This window comes from Carex rostrata, chromosome 1 (genome assembly GCF_964058835.1).
Source record: "Carex rostrata chromosome 1, lpCarRost1.2, whole genome shotgun sequence".
Lineage (NCBI taxonomy): Eukaryota > Viridiplantae > Streptophyta > Magnoliopsida > Poales > Cyperaceae > Carex > Carex rostrata.
Window position 1 is genome coordinate 5,131,400 of NC_135918.1, and position 25,152 is coordinate 5,156,551.

Below are 25,152 nucleotides of genomic sequence, written 5' to 3' on the forward strand. Positions count from 1 at the left end.
TCATATAATTAAGGAGATCAATTAATGATAATATATATTATGTTGTATAGTCACTAGTGGAGAACGTACAATTAGTGTCGCCTCAAAAAGCCGACACTAATACTTTAGCATCGGTCGATTACAAAAAACCGACACTAATACAATTAGTGTCGGCTGTTTATAATTAGTTGACACTAATAACTAATATTTAGTGTCGGATTTTTAATTTTAGCCGATACTAATACTTAGTATCGGCTGTTTATAAACAGCCGACACTAATAACTAACAATTACTGTCGGATAATTGTAAACAACCGACACTAATACTTAGTGTCAGGTTTTAAATTTAAGCCGATACTAATACTTAGTGTCGCTGTTATAAAAGCCGACACTAATTGTTCAAAAAAAATCATTTTAAGTCGCGCGCAAGCACCTCATCCAAAACGCGTCTAGGGTTGTGTACAACTCCTTTCTCCCTCCGCACCTGTCTCCCTCCGCCATTTCTAAATCGCCTCAGACCGACAGCATCTCTCTCTCATGCTCTCTCGCTCTCTCGCCTCTCTGGACGCACCAACTCTCTCTGGCCTCAGACCGACGGCCCTCAGCATCAGCACCAGCATCGATCTTGCCAAGCTGCTAGCGCCGCCTCCGGTTTGTCTAGCTCCGGCGATCCTACTCATAACCCGATTGTAGGTAAAGTCATTCTCTCTCTCAATCTCCTCAATCCCGATGTATATCTGTGCCATTTAGTAATTTCTTCTCTTTATCTCCTCAATCCCGATGTATATCTGTGCCTTAGGTTTTGGTCGTGTAATGTTCAATTAACTTAATTTCTGGTGAAATGTGAATCAATTTTGCAATGATATAGCTTTTCTATACATTTCGAAGGTGTGGGCATTTGCTGACTCAAAGCGACAAGGTTTCCTTGGTTTTGGTGAATTTGTGACATCAATACAGGTGAAGCCTTCTTTCCTTGGTTTTCTTATTTTGTATAGGTGGGGTTCAAATTCAACCTGCCTCATCAGCATCAAGTCAGTGGTTCAGCTCAAAATCGCAGAAAAAGGTATCTCCAAAGTTGTACCATCTGATTGATGAATAAAAATCAACAGGTTTCTGACATTTTATAGAAAAATTAAAAGGGCAAGCTCAAGACAGTTGAGCTGTAGTACGTAAATAAACAACAAAACAGAAAATTAATAAAGCATGAAACTAAAATAGATTAAGCAAAATTTTCAGAGGGCTTCTCTGAAGAAAGACACTAAAGAAATTCCTCTGTACCAGTGATGGTCTTGTTCGTACCAGTGGCATCCTGTTTTGTACCAGCACGCTCAATTCAACCAGTATCTCTGAACGGTGCTTCCCGCTTGTTGTCAGTGTATTACTTTAAGTACCAAGCTATCTGAACAATGAATTGATAGGTTAGGTCTGAACAGTGAATTGATGTCAATTCCTTCCATTGCCTCGTGCATAAGTGTGTCACAATGCAAGGCATACAAATACAAGTTTGGAAGCACATTTTTTAATATACCCTCTCCCCAATCATGTTCCCATAGTCTAATTGTGCAGCCGTCCCCTGCTATCCATTTTACTGAAACATTAAAGAATTGTCTAAACCGCCAATCAGTTTCGGATGACAAACGGATACCCAATTGACATATTGACAAGGTTGTACTCAAGATTGTTTTGTATTCACTATTTGTATGTTTATGGACATAATTCATTATTTGTATTCACTATATATTTTTTTTTTCTAATCTAATGGGTGTGCCTTTTATTATTCAAATACACAGCTTCTGACAAGGGTTATGATTTTGAAGCAATCAATATTACATTGACTAATTTGATGGCAATCAATAAATGGGACCTCGAAAGGTAATTTTTCAAATCATAGACATTTTACACCACTAAGTTATTAAAGATGTTTAGTTAATTTGTTCAGTGAATTGTTTGTAGAATGCAAGGACCTGTTCATTAGATCCCTATTTATCTTGGGTGAGTTTGGAGGAAATGACTATAACGCTCCTTTGTTCGCTGTGAGAAAATTCAAGGTGCATTTTTGCTGTTTTTCTTGTTTTGAAAGGTGGACTTTGGAAAATCATATAAAATCGAATAAAAATGCTAAAAATGCATATTTCAGCTCTAATCTGGTTGTTTGAAGTCTTCTATCTGATTGTGTATTTGATTTTCAGGTTTGGACTTGTGATAAGTCTGCATTGACTGATCTGTCACAGGAGGTCATTTTGGGGTTTTAGAGGTACCACTAGGGGCTTACATGAGCTAAGCTTAGTTCCTAGATTTATGAAATTGTGTGTCTTGAATAATGATAAACTTTGATTTTGTAAATGTGATATTTTATCTAGTGAGTGTTATTTGTAAATTAGGATGTGTTATTTGATATTTTTATTTCAGACGGCTTGTTTTATATATAGACCAACAAAAATATATGTTAGCTGGCCAAATAATAAAATTTATTTTTTTTGAAAAAAAAAATCTAGTGTCGGGTATTTATTAAAAATGTGACACTAATAAGTATTAGTGTCGGCTCTTTATTAAATAGGCGCCACTAATGAGTATTAGTGTCGGCTATTTAATAAAAATGCGCCACTAATGAGTATTAGTGTCGGTTATTTAATAAAAATGCGCCACTAATGAGTATTAGTGTCGGCTATTTAATAAAAATGCATCACTAATGAGTATTAGTGTCGGATGTTTAATAAAAATGCGCCACTAATGAGTATTAGTGTCGGATGTTTAATAAAAATGCGCCACTAATGAGTATTAGTGTCGGTTATTTAATAAAAATGCGCCACTAATGAGTATTAGTGTCGGCTATTTAATAAAAATGCGCCACTAATGAGTATTAGTGTCGGCTATTTAATAAAAATGCATCACTAATGAGTATTAGTGTCGGATGTTTAATAAAAATGCGCCACTAATGAGTATTAGTGTCGGATGTTTAATAAAAATGCGCCACTAATGAGTATTAGTGTCGGTTATTTAATAAAAATGCGCCACTAATGAGTATTAGTGTCGGCTATTTAATAAAAATGCGCCACTAATGAGTATTAGTGTCGGCTATTTAATAAAGAGCCGATACTAATGGCTTATTTTTAGTGTCGGCTATTTACAAAGTATTAGTATCAGCTCCATTAGTGTCGCCTTAAGTCCGACACTAATACCTATAAACAACTGATACTAATTCCAAGTTCTCCACTAGTGAGTACACAACAATTTAACCATCATATATAACTAATGTTACTTAACTAAATTATAGAATGTTTTTTCGATAAAATTAAATTATAGAATGTAACAGTTAGCTTGGACAGTACAAGCAAGAAAGTGGAATGTTATTTTTGTCAACAGGATAATTATGCGGTTGAAAATTTTGAATTGGACCATTACACAATGCTTCTTTACGGATTACTGGGCATCTGGACCATTGTCAATGGTTTAAAACTACTAGCTAGTAACAGTTTGTTTGGTTTGCAAATTTTGTCTTCTTCGTTTCTAAAAATATTATGCCTTTCTAGTGTTTATGATACTTGATTAACTGATCAAAATACGCACTTTGTTTGATTATATGTCTTCTGATATTGAAGTGTTTTCTTTTGCAGAATCATACAATTTATAGTCTCAAATCTAGTGATTTAATATTGAAAGGTTTAGGTAGATTAAGCAAATACCTATTTTTTTTTGGCTTGAGGTCTTATTTACTGAAACCTGTTGTTGTAATAAATAGTAAGCTAGGTGGTAACCTAGCTAGGGAGAGGCTTTGTAAATAACTCTTTTCATTATTTATAAAATTTGTTAGAAGGCATCTTGCCCTCTAACCTTAAAAACAAAAATCTCACTGTACCAACAAATGCTAGTCTGCATTTAAGAATTAGAAAGATGATAGGAAAAACTCAATAATCAATTTTTAAGGTTAATCAGCTGGATGTACAGCTCAGTCGAATGTTTTCAAATTTTGTTCTTATTTTGTCCACGGATGTTAATTTGAATACTATGCAACAAATCTTATGTTTTCAATTGATGTTGCTTGGTTGGTATGCACCAGGAAAGTCAAAGTCACAATTGAAGTTAAATTAAGCAAGAAGATCAAAAGAGAAAACTAGTGTTAATCATAATCTCAAATTGTTAATTTGTCAAGAGTTGAGTTACTAGTTGTTTCACATTAAAAAAGGTTCTTAAATAAAAGCATACTGCGTTAACTGTTTTCCATCAGAACAGCCGGCCATATCAATAATAGCCAAAAGTTTGAATAATTCAAAACTATTTTTTAGAATAACTCAAAATCATTAAAATTGAAGATGGTTACCGAAATATATAATTCTTCAGAGTCTCTTTGTTCTATTTAAGGCTTCTCCCTCCTCACATTTTCTTGCACAAGTCCAAAAACCTTCTCTTTCATTAGCAACTCTACCAACTTAATAAGCTAATTCATACAGCTAACCAAAAAGGCATGGATCTTGTGCAGAAACGGTCTAAAAGCTTTGCTACTGTTCTTGCAGTAGGCACAGCAGTTCCACCGCAAAAGATCTCTGTAGATTATATGATTGACAATTACTTCAGGGTCACCAATACAGAGCACTTAACTGAGCTCAAGAAGAAGTTTGCCAAGATTTGTAAGTGGTCCTTCATTTATATTTTATTTGTGTACATGTTCTTAATTTTTTGAAGAAATTATATTTAATAAACATAAATGCTTTTACAACACGAGCAGTATACATGCATGATAATCGTACGTTAGTGGGTCGAGACTTCAGCATAAGAAAAAGAAACACGCCAAAGGGCTGTTTTTGAAGAAATTACTGGCACGAGCAGTATACTTGCATGAATTATACAAACACAAACACGCCAAAGGGCTGTTTTGTTTCATTTTCAGACTACATTAGGAAGAGAAAAATATATACGCTGCTAATACTAATATCTATGTTTACTTTAATTAGTATGGTATTATATATTTGGTCTATTCTGCTTACAAGTTACAACATACAATTTCCTATTTACTAAATGCAAGATAATCAAGGCAGTCCGTGAAATTTTTAGTCTCGCTACTTCAAATTAATGAGATACATGATCCAAATTAAATATTTACTCTCCAATTTTATCGATTTACTCCAGGCAAGGCAACCACAATTCAAAGCAAATACCTTTATGCAACAGAAGAGACGCTGAAGGAGCACCCAAACATTGCTGCGAGCATGGAACCATCTTTGGATGACCGACTGGACATTCTAGTAGAGGAAGTGCCAAAACTGGGAAAAGAGGCAGCTCTGGCAGCCATCAAGGAGTGGGGCCAGCCTGTCTCCAAGATCACGCACCTTATAGTTGCCACTAATAGTGGTGCCGACTGCCCTGGCGCTGATGCCAGACTCGTACACCTTCTCGGCCTGTCTCGAACTGTCAAGCGTGTCATGCTTTACTACCAAGGATGCCATGCCGGTGCAAGTAGTCTACGTCTGGCCAAGGACCTTGCCGAGAACAACCGAGGTGCACGTGTTCTTATCATCACTTCTGAGAATATTCTCCATGCATTTCGTGGTCCTGCTGAAGCATATGCTGACTTCCTTGTTTCCCAAGCATTGTTTGCTGACGGCGCTGCTGCTGTTATAGTCGGCGCTGATCCGGACTTGGAAACTGAGCATCCACTGTATGAAATTGTGTCTGCGAGAGAGACCATGATTCTAAACACAATGGAGGAGCTTGGGATGCAACTTCGCGAGGTAGGCAATCTCATATTTTTGTCGCCCTCAATACCGAAACACATATCAGCAAACATCGAAGGTTGTCTTCTCGAAGCATTCTCGCCACTAGGTATCACGGATTGGAATTCCCTTTTCTGGGTTTCTCATCCAGGGGGGCCCGCAATTTTGAATCAAGTAGAGGCAAAACTCAAGCTCGATAAGGATAAATTGCACCTGTCAAGGAAGATCCTGAGTGAATATGGTAATTTGTCGAGCCCAACTGTCCTGTTTATTCTAGACAAGTTGCGCAAGGAATCGGTTAAGGCAGGCAAGTCGACCACAGGTGATGGGCTCGAATATGGGGTTCTTCTCGGCTTTGGACCAGGGCTCAGCATTGAGACAGTTGTTTTACGTTCTGTTCCTATCTAAGGAGGAGCATCTGCAGGCAAAAGTATAATACAATTGTTTGGCTATTCAAAATATCATCTCCTTCATTCATTATTAATTTAATTTATCAGTCCTTTAGGATTTGAAATATTTTCTTTGATTTTTGTATTGTTTATGGTATGTGTGTTTTGCTTTGCTGTAATGAGCTTATTATATCCAGATGATTGATTAAATTTTTATGTAATTGGTTTCAATTCATTAATTCTAAGATCTGCGTGCACATGTGCTATTGTTTAATTTTAATTTTCTGAATTGGAGAACAAGAACAAAGAACAGAGAACAAAGTTTCCATAATATTTATTTATTGAGCACAAATGATAAGTATTAGAGTTTCAGAAATATGAGAGAGTTTCTTATTTAAATATTTTACAGTAAAGTTTTTTATTAAGTAACTGTTAATAAACTTCATACTGACCAAATAATTGGCTCAAATTATTTCTTCTTTTTAATTTATTGTTGACGTGGCTTAATAAAATTTCTAAAATTAATTTTAGAGATGTGAGAGTTAAAATTTTTAAAGATCTTAATTTCTAAAAAATAGTTAGCAGTTATTTAGAAACTCATTTGAGTTGCTAGGATGTAGATATTCTTAGAAAGAAGGACAAAGGTGGAAGATACCTGCTCAAGTGCTATGCTGATGGTGCTTGGTGCTATCTGTTGGTGTGTTTGGCAAACAAGAAATGTTATTTGTTTTAATAATACTCTTTTACCTACAATTAGAAATATGCTTTTGCTGATATGCTCTTTGCTGGATTATTGGATAGGATACAAAAAACAGAATCTGAGGCCATTTACTGATGAGTGATGCTTGAAGACTATGACATGGTGCCTATCCAATCCCTCTCCCCTGTGCTTGCTCTTATGCCACCTATGGCACATGTCCCCCTGGTACCGGTCCTGATGAGTGCCTGAACCAATGCCTTATCCTTGTCTATTATGCATTTTGTCTTTATTTTATGAACTTGAATATTCTGTGTAATAATTGAGGTCTTCTCGTCTGTGATTGATACTCTGTTAGTGCCTTAGGGCTGGCACACGTTGTTCGTGCCTGGTAGAAAACATATGAGTTGCTACCTTTTGTTTTGGGCTAGCTTTTCCTTTTGACTTGTATCTCTTTTCTGTTTTTGAACCTTTGTATTTTGCATATTATTCTAATGGAAGGGCTTATGCCTATTTTTCCAAAAAAAAATTAAAATCATTTTGTTAAAGGATTCTAAGTATTTGTGCAAGAGCTTGTTTTTTTGAACATTTATCTTAAACATGTAACATATTTTATTTTTTTTAATAAAAAGTAAAATGATTTGTAAAAAAAATTAAATAAATTTGTATTTTTTTTATTGAGAGGGATAAATATCATGTTATAAAATTTAGGGAGACAAATACTTCATTTCGAGGCTTTTGAGGCCATAGATGAAATTTCCCATTTTTAAAGATAATTTGTGACTTTCGACAATGCACGATTGCTCCATCTTCTTTTGACACAATCCGTGTCTTTTTTGCGGAACTAAACAAAATACTGGTATTTCCAGCGCTTGAAGACTTTTAAATGTTAGCAAAGTTGGTGTTTCTGAACTGTCTTATGCTATCAATGTTAGCACTTTTATTATGAGACGATATTTGTTAAAAATATTGTTGTAGATTTAATTTTTTAGATGCTACATATAAAAATCAGACCAGTCCTTTTTGTAATAAACTTATTTTCTCCGCCCGTGGATAAGCCCAATATTAGTTTTCTCGGCTTCCATGATATGGCCCAAAGGTAGTGTTATAAAATCTTTCCTCTTTTTCCTTTCCAGGATGAGACAGCTGACAGCCTATATGAGTGTGAGTTTGTTGAAAATTTCTGCTCAGTCCTCTTAACAAAGGTAATCAAAGAATTTGTATAGTAGACCTCAAACTTAAGGGCATGTCGTTTGTTACGGAATTAGATGGGATGGGATTTGACAGAAATGAGAATCCACTTTTAAAAAAAAATGGGAACCCATGGATATGGGTATATATGCATGATTAATTATGGAAATATGCTGAAATGAATGTTCGGTTGTACCAAGATAAAAACTATGGGAAATCTTGATTTGTCTTATTAATATGTATTTCTAGGTTATTTTCTCACTTATTTACAATAAAAAGTTATAATAAATATGTAATTTGTAATTTATTCACCTATTTGTAAAAAAAAAATAACTTGTATTATAAAATTCTAACCTATTTATGTAATTTAATATAATTATGTAATTTAAAAAAATAAAAAAATAATGTCCGGACTTGAAACCGATTAGTCCCACAATTATTAATGAAAAAAAAAAAGTTGAGTGCTTATATAAGAGGAAAGGATTTTTGTTGGATAGAGAAAATGTAAAGAAATGAGAGAGCAAAGAGAGAGAGACGTAACAACTTGTAGGAAAGAAAAAATAAAGTTTGAGTCGATAGTTTTTTTCTCACTGGCTCTGAAATCAAGTTGGGATCTAAAATAGAAATAAGTAGGCCAAAACTGGAGACCGAATCCTCTGCCTCTAGAGTCACTGTCGGTGAGCCTCCAGTTCAAAAATTAAAAGTGACCGGCTCCATTTAACAGTGATCGGCTCCACCCGGCAGTGACTGAGAGAGCAGGAATTAATTCCTAGACCCCGGAGGGCAGGTGATCTCATTCCCCAAAACAGGTGATCTCATTCCCCAAAACTGACCATTCGAACACCTACATAAAATATGATAGAAAATTCAATCAAATCCCATCAAAATCCCAATAGCTGAACATGCTCTAAATTTCATATCAGACTTACCTACGTCACCACCAATACAAGCCAGGAGTCAGGACATCACTGGTACCAGTGACGAGAGAGCAGATGCACTTTGTAATTAAGGAGCCAATCGAGAACGTTATTATTATTTTTTTCTGATTTCTCCCAATTTCAACCAATTTTTTTTTTAACATCCACCATAAAATCGGTCAGAGATCATTAATCCTGGATACTGACAGACCAGTCGGTACAAATCGGGATACTGGCAGACCAGTCGGTACAAATCGGTTAGAGATCATTAATCCTGATAAGTTACTTCATTCTATGGAGAGAACGTTGCACGAGAATTTTTAGGGTCTGATCGAAATGAAAGTGTAACAAGAGTTCAATTCATTTCAATAGAATAGAGTTGAAAAGAAATGATTTGGAATTGAATTTTAATGATCGGAATAGTTAATTCTAAAAGAAGAATTGATTTAAAGATATGTTAAAAAGGTTATAATATTCAATTTATTTACTGTGTATGCCATTATAATTTCTTTGTCATTTTCATTCTCATTCGCATTTATTTTGAGATACATAAATGATAGCATGTACTAGATAATCAAGATAACTGTTGGAGATATGTAACAAAACCAAAGCATTGGGAGATTCATTTTTCATGTGCACATAGCATAGATATCATGTAGATTTGCGAAATTTACCCTGTATTTTTCTTTCTTCTCTATTGAGCAGTTTCTGATGCATACCAGAAAAGAGAACCGGTTATTTACTATTATAGGATAAATCATGAGTTGTAAATTGTGATTAGTAATTCAATAAAACAATCAACTTAATTATTTTGCTATTGACTAATAATATTACCAAACCAAAAAATTATTCTAATTTGGTACGATCTTACTTTTATTTTAATAATTTGGCTCTTGAAATAAGTCAAATAAAACAGAAATTTCTATAGTGTAATCCTTGTAAATGCTAAAAAATAATACAAATTTTGTTTTAAAGCAACTTCTCTAATCTCTTGCTCTGAGTTTTTCTTATGATGTTAAAATTACCCCTCTAATCGCATCTTGGATGTGCAAGAAAGGAGCTCTAAATGGGAAATAAAATGGCAGCTTCTTGTTCGTTGTTGTACATGCATATTGGTGCAGAGATTCTCAGATGGACGAGTAATGAAGCCCACCATTTTCCTCGTGCACCTTCCTGATCTGCCTTCTATCTTGCTAATCGCTTTCTTGTCAATTTCTTTATCGGAAAAGATAAGGATACAAACGACATTTCATCTCAGAAAAACGAATTCTCGTCAAATACCATGCTTTCTCCTGCGATTTCTCAACGTGATTTGGGGCTGTTCAAATCCCGTCGAATCGTCTCTATTCCCGTCCCATTTGACGTTTCGATCAGAAAATTCACGAGAAAGAGAATTCTCTTTCTCGTTTGTTGGGAGTGGACTCCGTTCCAATCAGACTCTTAGGGACACGGAAAACACGATTCAGGATTTGATGGAACAAGTTTCCACACAGTGGAGATACACATCAATGCAGGCTGTACCGGTACAGTAGCGGCAGACAAACAATCAGACAGATTAAAGAACCAAAGGGGATTCCGTTTCCTTAGAACTTTATTGTATCTTTACTGCTTTACTTTATCATTACAATTGCTTTCTTTAGCATTTTTTTTCAGTTTTTTTAGTTTCAGTTTTTATTTCGCTCAATTTTCTTTGAGTTTGTTTTGTAACTCTTTTTGCAAGTTCTTACTGTAAGAACGTGCCTATCAATGAAATAGGGACTGGATCCCTGTTCTTTCTCAACATCCACCATAAAATTAAAAAAAATACAAAAATATCCAAACTGTCAGGACTCTTGGTGGTTGTTTTTTTTTTTGTTTTTTGACCGACAGGAATCCTAGCGGTCCAGTTCAGTTTTTTTTTTCTTTTTTGAAAATTCTCAAAATGAAAATACTAAATAAAATTTTGATAAAACATTAAACTAAATACTCAAAATGATATGTTTTTCTTATAGCATACCCTAGATCTGAATATCAAAAATGCTAAATTAAATTTCAAAATGAAAATATTCTAACTAAAAAAAATGAAAACACAACAAAAACACAACAAGAAAAAACTCTAGATCTTAGACTTGATACATTTACATGAATAATGTGTAGGAAACAATATGGTAAAGGACAAGAAAATGGAAAATTATATTGAAAAAACTTAATCGAAAACTTCAACTCAAGTTTTGAGGCTTTTTTCCTTTGTCTTTTTGTAATTTGAAAATTTTGATAACCGCTATACGGTTAAACCAACATCTTTTTTTCTTGCAAGCTTTCTGAAAAGTTGTTATATGTTGAAAGCGAACTATCGAGATATGAGATACGCCTGTTTGAAATTTCTTTGCCATTTTTTACACTTTTCAATGAAGATATTGTCTCTCTTGTATTATCCTCTTGCTCTATCATGTTTACAAAAAATATGTCAGATAAATATATACATGTACAACCAACATAAAATTTTCGCTAAGACGAAATCATGACTCCCCGTTTCCTGTCTCTAAGAACCAATTCAGTCGCTGGTAGCTTCTGCTCTGCCTCCCCGTTCCCTGCCTGTGAGAAACTTCTTATTAACTAGTCTTAAATAAGAATACCAAAGATCGTATTAGACACAATTTAATTTCTAATTTTATAAATTTGTTGAGTTGTGACTTGCTATTTTTTTTCTACTCTGACAACGTTTCTGAGTTATTCTAAAAAAAAAAAAAATCGGAAAATAAATTTATTTCCGAGACTTCAACAAAAGGAGCGGCTTGTTGTTCTTTACACACTAATATATTTTTTATAACATTATTTATTTATTTATTTTAAAATTGTTTACAATTTTTTTCACATTTTTGTCAAATTTATGTCATTATTTATTCCAAACGACAATTTAAATTTCAGTTATATATTCACTTTTTGTACACAAATATTTTTTTATGAAATTATTTTTTATTTTATAATTGGCTACAATTTTCCACATTTTTTTATAGTTTTTAGAGTTCTCTTCCTCAGCAAATTTATAGTTTTTAGAGTTCTCTTGGTGATTGACTATATTCATTGGAGAAAAAGATGCATGTTACTATTTTGAGAAATTTTTTTTTATGCCACTCCAAAACATGAAAATTAGAAAATTGCCACCCTAAAACATAAAATTAGAAAATTGTCACTTCAAAGTCATCAAATTTATAAAATTGCCACAATTATACATTTGATCTACAAATTTAATTAAAATTAATCTGAAAAATAGTGTATAAAAATCGTATTTTAGTATTTCCAATAATACCCTTCAATTGAAGAGATCAAATTCCACCAGTACTTATCTCTTTCACCCTTCCCTTCCAGTACTTCATCTCTTTAACCTTCGGCAATCAAGTTTCTTTTTCTTTTTCTTTTCTAATATTTCGAGTCGCCATGAAACCAAGAGAAAGAGAAAGAGGAAGAAGAGAAGATGATGTCATCTCCGACGGAGGTGGTTGCTCCACTCCACCTCCACCGGCGCTGAGGCCTCCTACTGACGTAATTTGCCAGGTGTTCTCCCAGCTGGACTGCGTTGACCTCCTCACTTGTTCCCTCGTTTGCAAGTAACTACTCCCTTCCTCAATTTAATTAATTAATTAATTGGATGATTTTGGGAAATGAAAATGAATTCAAAGAGGATACTGGTTAGTTGTTGGTGCCTCGTACCATTGACAGTTTTACTGGTACAGAAAAGCTATATGTATCCAAGTAACATAACTTATTTATAATTTTTTACCAGAAAATGTTTCCTTGCATTTGGACAGGGCAGCTAGATTAGATTATACATCTGGATATGATTGATGGTGTCATTTGATTGATTTCAGGCAATGGTACAGAGATTCGTCGGAGCTGAGAGAGGGATGGAAGAGTGAATACAAGGAAGCATCAGCTTTGTTTTGTTTGGGTATCAAACGTGACGTGCATCCCCCTTCCTCTACTTGTTCTATCAGAGGCTTGCATTGTTGGTGCCCTTAATTTAATTTACGTACCGTCTTTGCAAGGGAAATTTTAATCTTGAAAAATTAATGTTGTATGCTACTTTTATTATTGATATGAGAAGGTCTGAGATAAGACCAGTGGCTTAGTTTGTCATGGGTGGTAAATTCCTGCTATAGTTTTTGCTTATTTTCCATTATTATTTTTATTAACTAGGGTGATCACAATAAAATATTTTAACAATTTAACAGCTTTTTATAGAACAGGTTAAAAGAATTCCTAAACTAAATAATTAATTTATTGGTATAATGGATTAATTTGCCATTAACATTTATACAAGTATTAGCACTTCTAAGTAACAATGATATCCAATAATTAACCCATTGGTGGTTGAAATTTTTTACTTAACAATACTTCTTTCATAAATTTCCAATTCACTTTATCATAGTTTTTTCCTGATACCACTAATTGGTTGCTTGATACCACTAATTCCCTTCAGAACTTATGGTTCTAGAAAAGAATAATAACGAGATATATGATTTTTAAAAGTATTCTAGAAATATATGCACCAAATTGAACTTTGACAGAAATATATGCACTGTAACTTTGACAGAAATATATGCACTGGAAATTCAAGTTGCAGCATATATGCACCAAATTGAACTTTGACAAATGCAAATTGAACTTTGATAGAAATTCAAGTCCCAGCTGCATCTAGCGCCATATATGCACCAAATTTCCAGGTTCAGCTAGTGAGGTTTCAGCTTTTGGTTTTAGAGAGAAGATTTATTTCGGTTTCTGCTTTGTCAGCAAGTATTTTTGTTTCTGCTTTGTCAGCTAGTGAGGTTTCAGGTTTTGGTTTTAGAGAGAAGATTTATTTCAGCTTTTGGTTTTGGCGGAGGAGGAGGAATGGAGTTTAGGGTTCCCGTGAGGTGAGGCACTACTGTATAGCAATTGGACGTGATATGAATTCGATTCCAAATAGAACCAGGTCTCCGCCTTAAAATCTTAGGCGTGATATGAATTCGATTCCAAATAGAAATATCAGAGATGAATTCAAGGGTATTTTAGTCCACATGTAAATTTATTGTATTTACAGATTAATTTTAATTAAATTTGTAGATTAAATGTATAATTGTGGCAATTTGATAAATTTGATAACTTTAGAGTGGCAATTTCCTAATTTCATGTTTTGGGGTGGCAATTTCCTAATTTTCATGTTTTGGAGTGGCATAAAAACAATTTTCCCTACTATTTTCAGCGATGACTCACTAGAGAATTTTTCTTATAAACCATAGTTAATTAAATCAAATTTAGCAAACCAGTATGATTGGTATTTTTTTTTGAAAAATCATAAAGACCGAATAGCCATTTCGGTCTCCACATTTACTTTTCTCCGAGACCGAATTGGCCATTCAGTCTCCAAGGTTTTTTTAGTTTTTAGCTAAGACCGATCGGTTCTTAGCTTGGACCCGATTTAGATACTATCAGGATCGGTTCTAAGCTAAGGACCGATCCTAATTATCAAGTATTAGGATCGGTTCTAAGCTAAGGACCGATCCTAATTGTCAAGTATTAGGATCGGTTCTTAGCCGAAACCGATCCTGATAGTATGTGGTTCGGTTCTAAGCTAAGAACCGATCCTAATTATCAAGTATCAGGATCGGTTCTTAGCTTAGAACCGATCCAGATACTATCAAGATCGGTTTTAAGCTAAGAACCGATCCTGATAGTGCATTTAAAGGCTTTCCTAAGTCTGATTCTTCACATAATCGCCTTTCTTTCTTCCTCAGACCTCGCCTCCATTACTTAGCGCAGCAGCTATCTTACTGGGCATTAATCAGCTATCTCACCCTTCTTTTCTCAGGTTCATTAATTGATCGATCATCTCTTTTATCAAGTTTGATGTTAGATGGAGCACCATTTAGGTTCTAATTCGGCTCATTTTATAAACCCTAAATCTCTCTTTTAGGTTTTAATTCATTTTCTATTTCAAATTTTTCTTTATATGTGGAGATTAGCAAATTCATGCTATATATGAGCTTTTGATATAATTATATTTGCACATATGAGCTTTTGATATATACCCATATATACCCTAGCATGCATCATATATATGTTATATATATATATACATCCCTTAATTAGGTTCCGATGGTTTAATTTTGTAGTTTGGCTATTATTGAGAGATTTGGTGCAGTGATCTTCATCTCACTCGCTACGGCATCTAAAAAATTTGGAAGTACAACATAAAACTCATGTTTAATTAGTTTTGTGCATGAATGTATATTTTGATAGCTAGAGTAAATGTATTTATATACGGTTCTTAAGCTAGAGTGTTGTCTTATGAGCCACAACCGCATGATTAATGCCTTTAGGTTATGATACCCGTTCAAAATTAATCCATTAGGGATTAATATTGAATAGTCCCCATTTTGGGACTGCTCTTTGAATACTTTGTCTCAATTAGGATGTGACCACCTGTTAGTCGTGTTTTAGTATTTAAGAAAATTTTGGCTGCATTTCTCCTTATTAGTTCCTCGAATACTCGGGGAACTAAAGGGAAATGCTGCCGAAATTTTCTTAAATACTAAAACATGTCTAACAGGTGGTCACTACTGGGACAAAGTATTCAAAGAGTGGGATAGGATGGTAACCAGGCCCCATGTAAGCCCTATTGTGAACATAATTGAGTACCCCAACCTTGTTCTAAATTAATTGTGTTCTATTATAATTGCAGATAGACCGCAGTTGGATGTACGAAACATCACGTCTATCGGATGAATATACGATAGGTGTCGAGGAATTTATCAGAGTTGCTATGGAAGATATGGCGAATAAGGGGAGTACACTGATGTCATGTCTTTGTCGTGATTGTAACAATGGTAAAAAAATTTCCAACCCGAACCAAGTGAGGAACCATTTAATCCGTCGTGGATTCAAGCAAGGATATAAATGTTGGATATGGCATGGTGAGAGTTTTCCAATCGACATAGGTACTGGTACTGAGCATCCGGAACCATACCAGTGGAGATGAGGGGAATGACCTACGGGGATTGGAAACCGACATAGGTACTCGTACTGAGCATCAGGAGTACCATACCGAAGAAAATGATGATATAGTGGTAGATAAATGTGATAATTTTGATCAAATGTTACGTGATATAGAACAGGAATTTGATAATGATAAGCAGTATTGTTTATTTAAGAATTTGTATGAAGATTCTAATAAGGAATTGTATCATGGTTGTTCTAAATTTTCAAAATTGAAAAGTGTATTAAAATTGTATAACCTTAAAACATCTAACGGTTGGTGTAATATCTTGAAAAATTAAGTTATAATTATCTATGCTTACAATTTTTTTTTCATAATATATATATTAGATTATAAATCTTTTGGTAACATATTTCATTTAAAAATATATTACTTTAAAAAAAAGAGAGAAATGATATCGTAAAAAAAATTATTGTTTCGTTTATTTTATTTCCTAAAATTATTGAGTTGGTCAAATTTATTTCTATTATTATATAACCTTCTAATCATTAATTTGCCGTATTTAATTCTATTTAATTTTATTTAGAAAGAAATGCTAATGTGGAAATAGTCAGGCGGTTCCATTTCTTAATTGTCTCCTCTGATTCCTTAACACAAAATAAATAAATAAAAAGGAAACGATGCGGTTATACATGGGAACCCCTCACCCTCATCGTAACCCCTTTATAATTAGTGCCGCTTGCAGTTTCTTCCTCTCATCAATTCAGAAAAAAATAAAATACACACAAAGGCAAAGAGACAAAACAGAAGAAAAATGATAAACCGTATAAAATAAATAGAAAGGAAATGAGAGAATAATAATAGAGATGTTCTCTGAAGATTATGATTTCCACTATTGATTGATTTTCTATCTGATTCGAATTCCTACTACGTCGCAGTGATTTTGAGTTGTCGTTTCAATCTGAGAAATTCTGAATATATCGCTTCAGGTAATTGGACTTCTCTATAACTGTGTTTTCGTTTTGTATGGTTAATTTGAATATTGGTATTGCATATTGGATTATGATGGCATATTTAACGGGATAGCGGGTCTGAGGTTGGAATTTGATTTGTCCGATACACGGGGGCTGCTAGTCGTGGTCGGGACCGATATGCGGGGAATGGTAGTCGTAGTCGGGTTCGATGGTTGAAAATATGATGTGACTTGTTTTACGGATAACCTAGACCGACGTGTTATCGCCGATGAAATATGCGTGCATAATTAATTTGATGTGAATTTGTGTGGATTAATTCGGCCTATTTGAATGGTTGTTAAATTAAGCCAATTATAGAGAAGCGCGTCGTTAAATAACCGGTTACTGAGCTTTGTAGCTGACTCCGTTTTGTTATTTTGTTTTCATTTCTGTTGGCGACGTAGGTTGTGTGAAGATGCTTATATAATCACGCTCCGGATGGTAAAAATCTGGGGTGTGACAGTTGGAGTGATAGAAATTTTACTGAGTTATTACAAACTTTAAAAGAAATGCTTCCGGATGAAAACGATATACCACCCAATGTTTATGAATTGAAGAAAATATTGTGCCCAGTGGATTTGGAAGTTCAAAGAATACACGCGTGTCCAAATGATTGTATATTATATCGAAATGAGTATAAAGACCTTCACGAGTGTCCAAAATGTGGTGCATCACGTTACAAACCAAAGCAGATAGCCAGTGATAAAAGTGATGATTGTAAACCGCATAAAGGACCTCCGGCAAAAGCATTGTGGTACCTCCCCGTGAAACCGAGATTCAAACGTTTGTTGTCAAATGCTAAAGATGCGAAATTAGTGCGTTGGCATGATGATAACCACAAAAAAGACGGGAAATTACGGCACCCCGCTGATTCTCCTCAGTGGAGAAATATTGACAGAGAGTTTCCCGAATTCGGACGTGACCCTAGAAATCTAAAGCTTGGGCTGAGTGCAGATGGAATAAATCCACAGAGTAGCATGAGTAGCAAATATAGCAGTTGGCCGGTTCTATTGTGCATTTATAATCTTCCGCCTTGGTTATGTATGAAATGCAAATACATCATGTTGACCTTGCTCATATCAGGACCCAAACAGCCCGGGAACGACATAGATGTGTATCTAGCGCCATTGATCGAGGATATAAAAGAATTATGGCAACTCGGAGTGCAGATATTTGATGCATACAGCAAGGAGAAATTCACTTTACGGGCCATGATTTTCTGCACCATTAATGATTTTTCAGCTTATGGAAATTTGTCGGCTTACAGTGTCGAAAGAGAGACAGCGTGCCCTGTTTGCCTGGACGATACAGTCGATGTGTGGCTACCTAATTCCTCTAAAAACGTGTACTGATGCGCGCAAAAGCGTATGCACAAAGTTTCAGTACAATGATGTACTTTTTAAACCTTTAACACACGTTTGATTTAAATTGCAAGTGCACAATTCTATCAAAGTAGTATTTGAGGTGTCGAACCGCAGGGAGTACGATAAAAACTTAGTTTAAACTTTAGTAATAAATTTCAGAAAATAAAATAAAGTAAAGTGCAATAAAAGTAAATTGGGGGGGTTTTGTTCTAACAATTCCTAAGGTTGGGTTCAATACCCAAAAGAAAGGAGTTTGAAACAATAATTGTAAATAAAAGTAAAAGAAAGGAATTGATTTGCTTTCAAGATTTAGAGATCTAGGGGTCTTTGGTCTACAATCCCTTGCTAACTCTATCTATTCGGTATTTGTTTGAATTCATGTATGATTTGATGAGGTTTCTAACCTAAAATGTTAAAAAGGGTCACGGTCGTGAATTAATAACGTGCCTAGATAACTTCGGACTTCACGGTCGTTCTTCACCCTAATTATCTAGACCCATTAAGCTCTTGTTAGCCTATATTGACTAATTACTTAATCAATATAGGTGTCCTAAGTAGGGGTTTGACTTCACGGTCGTTCTTCACCAAACCCTAACCCTTAATTTCTATAGTTCCGGTTATAGGTATCAAAGTACGGTCGCTTCTAACCTAAAACCTAAGATATTTGTGTTCATAATTTGGTACTCTCCTCTCATCCTAACTTCTTTGGATCTTTTGCCTAACAAACCGATTCCAAAGCGGGACTACAACGATTTCAAGTACTAAACTATGTAATCAACACAAATGATAAATCACAGAAAATAACAATCAAATCCCATAAAACAATCATAATAAAAACAAATAACCGAATAAAATAGAATTAAACAAGTTCATGCATTGACCTAAACCCCTAGAGAGAGATCTACTCCCTCATGGAGAGATCCATTACAAAAATTGGCAAAGTAAGAAGAAATGAAATAAAGGAAGTAAATACACCCTTTGACAAATCTAAAACCTCTATCTTGCCGATTTCTTGCTCAGGAAACCCTTCTTCTCCTTGCTTGAAAGCTTTCCTTTTCTCCAGAATTTTATCGCTAAGAATGGTATGTATGTAGAGAGAAAAAATGGATGAGAAAAGAGATGTTGTGTGAGATGATGCATGGGAAGAGATCATATGCCTTCTTTTATAGCCAATGATCATGCCCAATTAAGAGGCTAGGAAGTGGAGTTAGTGGGTGCTATATTTGGATTGTTTCTCAGGATGCCTTGTCCATGTTTTGCTGTAAAAACGTGTCCATCATGCGCCAAAAATAGAAACCGTGTTGAAAACGTGCAATTTTGGCTGTCTGCGAGTTTTGTGCGTCCAACTGACTCCAAATTTCCTTTTTTAGTTTCTCATGTTGTAGATCTTCTTCCTAGCTTTCCAAAAAGTGGTCGCAATCCTAAATCGGAGTTACGAGTCAAAAGTTATGGCTATTTTAAGATCAGGCTTCAGTTATGCGTTCTGCTACAGTGCGGCCAGGCCACCCGCATTGCTACAGTACCATCCGCACTGGGATCCGCACTGCGTCTTCACCATATGCTACAGTGCGTCCGCACTGCTACAGTATCATCCGCACTAGGATCCGCACTGCGTCTGAACCACCCGCACTGCGGTTGCATCGAGATCCGCATTAGGCTCGGACTTTTCCTGTGCAACCAGAGTGTGGCTGCATCGCGATCCGTGCGTCCGCATCGATATCCGTGCAATCGCACGGATTTTGATGTATAGCTTATTATATCTTTTTAAAATTGGCGCGCGTCCAGAAATCCATCTAAGTACTTATTTTGGCCATATCACAAACCGTGTGTCCGCAATGAGCAGTTTCCTTCAGTTTTCTTCATTTTTCTTCATTTCCTACAAATTAAAACCAAACAAACGCAGTAACTTGATCCAAGGTGTATTATATTCACTTTATATTCATAATACAAGATATTTGGTGTTATTTCGTAATAAAAATCAAATCGAATATGTATATAATTTAGGCCTATCAAATTCCCCCAAGCTTGAACATTGCTTGTCCTCAAGCAACATCTAAACTTAAACTACAATTCGATCTCTAATTTAACCTCATATCAAGTATATTTCTTCAATTGAAAAATTTGTATGACTTTGACAAAATTTAAAAATCTCAACGTAAATTTTTACAAATCTAAAGTTCAACCCTTGGCTAATTATGCTTCACCCCACAATTTGATTACTCTAACTTTAATTTCCTTAAAGATTTAGAATTTGTAAACTTCGGGTATCTAAATTTAATACAAAAAATGCACTCTTATTTGCGAAAATTCTTTAAAAATCCCCCAAGCTTGGATCCAACTTAGGTTAGAAAGTCGCGGACTTCATGTGTTGATACATGCAAAAGTTTTGGAAAATTTTTGAGCTCAAAGACATCCCGTGGGATTGTACCAGTACTCTTTTTTTATTACTTTGGGAGATGAGCTCAAAGGCATCCCGTAGGATTTATTGTGCCAGTACTCTTATTTATCTCCATCTTTTCTTTTGTTTCACTTTGTTTTTCATTTTCATATATCATGAATACACACATCCCTAGGCATTAAATCATACCCATGGATATCCCGATCTTTCTAAATCCATTTTTCACAAACAAGTTGCATTTTCAAAAAAATAAATTTAAATCCTAGGTTTCCAATTTCTTAAACCTTTATTTCCACAAAGTTTTTCGCCAAATTATGTGGTTATTTCAAATTATTCCAAGGGTATTCCTAAAAACTCATTAAAATTCGCATCAAAATCTCTAATTTCCATCAATCACTCAAATTTATCAAAAGTTTTATTTTTGCCAACTTTTAACACAAAATTTAAACATGATTTTATACTTTATGCATTTTCAAACAATTAAGTCCAATTATGCAAGACTCTATTTTTTATAACCTCATAAAACATCTTGACAAATTCGTAATTTCAATCATTTAAGTTCAAAATCACAAATCCTATTCATGGTCAAGTAAAAACAAGGTTATAAATCCTAAAATTTTTGAAAAAACTGGAAAAAAATAAACATGCATGCAAAGATACAATTTCTTCCCATCCCCCAAGCTTAAATTAAGCATTGTCCCCAATGCGTAAAAATAAACAAAAGTAAATAGGAAGAAACATGGATTACTCTATTGGCGGAAGGTGGTGGTGGTGCGCCTCAATGATTGGGTGGAGGATCGGGAGGGCGGCCTCCCCATTGCTCCGTTTTGTTCAACTTCTTCTTCTTGCTCCTGTTTTTGAATATTTCCATCAATTTTATGCATTTTGCTTTTGGGAGCCAAGCTTGTTTTGTCTTTATAACTTCTCGAGGTTTGTCGGTTTCAGATGTTGCCACCGACTTCTTTTGCACAAATTCTCTATTAACCTGTGAAATTTCTATCATGCAAACTGAATTTTTAATAGAAGGTATTAATGGCTTATGAAAATAAAAATTTTCTTTCTTTTTCCCAACGGAGAAAGAAAGCTCCCCCTCTTTGACTTTGATGTTTGCACCTGCAGTTGCTAAGAAAGCTCGACCTAAGAGAACGGTCGAATGATCATCCGTTTCAATGACAACAAAATCGTCAGGAATTTTAATCTTACCAATTTTGACAACCACATTTTTCAAAATACCAAGTGGAGATCGTGTCGTCCCATCAGCAAGAGTTAGTGTCATATTGGTTGGTTCTAAATTACTGGACTCAAGTTTGTCATAAACCGATTTAGGCATGAGACTGACACTTGCTCCTAAATCACACATTGCATTTTCAATTCTAGTTGTGTTTATAGAGCAAGGTATCGAAAAACTACCTGGATCTTTCATTTTGGGGGGTAAATCGGTAGAAAAAATTGCGCTACATTTTTCATCTAATATCACATGTTCGCTTTTCTCTATTGTGCACTTTTTCTGATCTACGAATTCGGTAAACTGTTGGTCAAGTTTATTCTTCACTAACCTTTGAGGAAATGGTACAAACCTGAGTGGAGGAATATACTTAGGAGTTTCAATAGGTTTTACCTTGGTCGGGTTGGAATTACCCGATTCTTGAGATTGATTTGATGCCGGTGTGTTTGCATTGAGAGGAGCCGGAGGCGGTTGTGTCTCCTTTGGTAGTTGTTGTTGCTCTTCTATGCTCATCATCTTTGGTCTTTCGTTTTTCGTGTCACTCCTCAAGGTTATGGCATTCGCGTACTCCCTTGAGTTTATGTCGGGCTTGCCCGGAAGTGTGCCTTGTTGGCGAGAGGTTAAAGATGCTTGTTGTGCTATTTGTGTTTCTAGCATTGAGGTCTTGGTGTCTAACAACTCAAACTTCCTCTTCAAGTCCCTCAAGGAATCCGAAACATCCGTGTTGGTGTTCCTTTGATATGCTGTAAAGTCGCTTACTTGGGTCATCAAGTCTTGGATCATCTTTTCTATGTTGCTATTTTGGGAGGTTCCTTGATACGAGTTTTGGTTGGGCCGGCTTTGATATTGGTTGGAATTGTTGTTCTCGGTCTTCCACTTGAAGTTCGGATGGTTGCACCTGTTGTTAGGGTTATAAGAATTTGAATTGAAATTATCATTTTGCCTAACCTTGTTGTAGATTGGATCGTTCCTCTTATCTCCCTGATTATAGAACATAGTGTTCGCTTGTTCTATTTCGTCGCCTTCAATAAGGACTTGACACTCGGCGGTGATATGAGTCACCTCTCCACATATGCCGCATGGAGCCTTCTTTGTCATAGATTTGGAGCTGTGAATTTGTGCCACTTGGTGTTGCAAGGCTTCCATCTGTGCTCTCAAAGCGGTAACTTCGTCGACCTTCACCATGCCCGGTGTGGTTTGGGCTCGTGCCCCTCGCTCGGCCGTCCACTCCCGTTGGTTGATTGCCATATCTTCAATCATTGCCATGGCTTGTGCCGGATCCATTCGTGACATGTTACCCCCTGCAGCTGAATTTAAATGAGTTTTAGTTGCTATTGTGCAACCCCCATAAAAAAATTGAAAGAGCAACCACATGTCAAGGCCATGGTTAGGGCACAAGCGTTGGAGCTCCGCCCATCGATCTCATGCCTCAGTTAGAGACTCCCCCTCGGCTTGCTTGAACGTCGTGATCTTTGTTCGGAAATGTTGGGTTTTGGATGGAGGAAAGTATTTTCCTAAGAATAACTTCTCCATGTCGTCCCATGTCTCTATGTAGTCTCGGTTGACAGTCCTTAGCCATGTTCTCGCATTGTCTCGGAGGGACAAGTGGAAGCATTTGAGTTTTAGGTTGTCTAGATCATCTCCTTCTCGAGCGAAAGTGCCACAATGCTCTTCGAAAACCGCCAAATGGGCATACGGGTCTTCGTTTTGGGCTCCCCCAAACTGACTTTGGCCAAGAAGGTGGATGAGAGAGGGCTTGATGTCGCGTGGATCTTGGCCATGAGGAATGAAACCGAAACGGGGGCCTTGTTGACGGTTACGGCCATTTCCGTTGTTGTTGTGGTTGTTGTTCCCATGGTGAGATTGTTCGTCATGGTGGGATCTATGTTGGGATTGGTTGTCTTCGTTTTCCATGCTTCGATCTTCTTCTTCTTCAAAATAAAGCGTTCCTAAAGGGGTTCTTCCAAAGTTCATAGAACGCTAAAAGAATTAAAGTTAGTTCTCAAATAAAAAGAAAAAAAAATCTGAAATAAATTTGTAAAGTAAAAACTTAGTATTTAAACTATACTCCCCGGCAACGGCGCCAAAAACTTGATGCGCGCAAAAGCGTATGCACAAAGTTTCAGTACAATGATGTACTTTTTAAACCTTTAACACACGTTTGATTTAAATTGCAAGTGCACAATTCTATCAAAGTAGTATTTGAGGTGTCGAACCGCAGGGAGTACGATAAAAACTTAGTTTAAACTTTAGTAATAAATTTCAGAAAATAAAATAAAGTAAAGTGCAATAAAAGTAAATTGGGGGGGTTTTGTTCTAACAATTCCTAAGGTTGGGTTCAATACCCAAAAGAAAGGAGTTTGAAACAATAATTGTAAATAAAAGTAAAAGAAAGGAATTGATTTGCTTTCAAGATTTAGAGATCTAGGGGTCTTTGGTCTACAATCCCTTGCTAACTCTATCTATTCGGTATTTGTTTGAATTCATGTATGATTTGATGAGGTTTCTAACCTAAAATGTTAAAAAGGGTCACGGTCGTGAATTAATAACGTGCCTAGATAACTTCGGACTTCACGGTCGTTCTTCACCCTAATTATCTAGACCCATTAAGCTCTTGTTAGCCTATATTGACTAATTACTTAATCAATATAGGTGTCCTAAGTAGGGGTTTGACTTCACGGTCGTTCTTCACCAAACCCTAACCCTTAATTTCTATAGTTCCGGTTATAGGTATCAAAGTACGGTCGCTTCTAACCTAAAACCTAAGATATTTGTGTTCATAATTTGGTACTCTCCTCTCATCCTAACTTCTTTGGATCTTTTGCCTAACAAACCGATTCCAAAGCGGGACTACAACGATTTCAAGTACTAAACTATGTAATCAACACAAATGATAAATCACAGAAAATAACAATCAAATCCCATAAAACAATCATAATAAAAACAAATAACCGAATAAAATAGAATTAAACAAGTTCATGCATTGACCTAAACCCCTAGAGAGAGATCTACTCCCTCATGGAGAGATCCATTACAAAAATTGGCAAAGTAAGAAGAAATGAAATAAAGGAAGTAAATACACCCTTTGACAAATCTAAAACCTCTATCTTGCCGATTTCTTGCTCAGGAAACCCTTCTTCTCCTTGCTTGAAAGCTTTCCTTTTCTCCAGAATTTTATCGCTAAGAATGGTATGTATGTAGAGAGAAAAAATGGATGAGAAAAGAGATGTTGTGTGAGATGATGCATGGGAAGAGATCATATGCCTTCTTTTATAGCCAATGATCATGCCCAATTAAGAGGCTAGGAAGTGGAGTTA

At 35.5% G+C, this 25,152-nt stretch overlaps 2 protein-coding genes and 2 long non-coding RNA genes across 4 annotated transcripts; 3 read left to right on the forward strand and 1 right to left on the reverse strand.

Moving 5' to 3' along the window:
* The first annotated feature begins 1,828 nt into the window (after window positions 1–1,828).
* Window positions 1,829–2,333, forward strand: LOC144547768 (uncharacterized). Its single transcript, XR_013509152.1, has 3 exons — window positions 1,829–1,850; window positions 1,932–2,026; window positions 2,168–2,333. It is a non-coding gene; the product is annotated as an uncharacterized LOC144547768 (long non-coding RNA).
* Window positions 2,334–4,368: 2,035 nt separating this feature from the next.
* Window positions 4,369–6,296, forward strand: LOC144565268 (stilbene synthase 4-like). The gene is made up of 2 exons (XM_078314983.1): window positions 4,369–4,603; window positions 5,103–6,296. The coding sequence occupies exons 1-2, from the start codon at window positions 4,441–4,443 to the stop codon at window positions 6,092–6,094; spliced, it is 1,155 nt and encodes a 384-aa protein (XP_078171109.1). The 5' UTR covers window positions 4,369–4,440; the 3' UTR covers window positions 6,095–6,296.
* Window positions 6,297–12,139: 5,843 nt separating this feature from the next.
* On the forward strand, window positions 12,140–12,994 carry LOC144565278 (uncharacterized). The gene is made up of 2 exons (XR_013514864.1): window positions 12,140–12,467; window positions 12,729–12,994. It is a non-coding gene; the product is annotated as an uncharacterized LOC144565278 (long non-coding RNA).
* An 8,394-nt stretch (window positions 12,995–21,388) lies between these two features.
* LOC144564622 (uncharacterized) lies at window positions 21,389–23,119 on the reverse strand. The gene has a single exon (XM_078314231.1). It carries the CDS (start codon window positions 23,117–23,119, stop codon window positions 21,389–21,391), a length of 1,731 nt encoding a protein of 576 aa, XP_078170357.1.
* Between the last annotated feature and the right edge of the window lie 2,033 nt (window positions 23,120–25,152).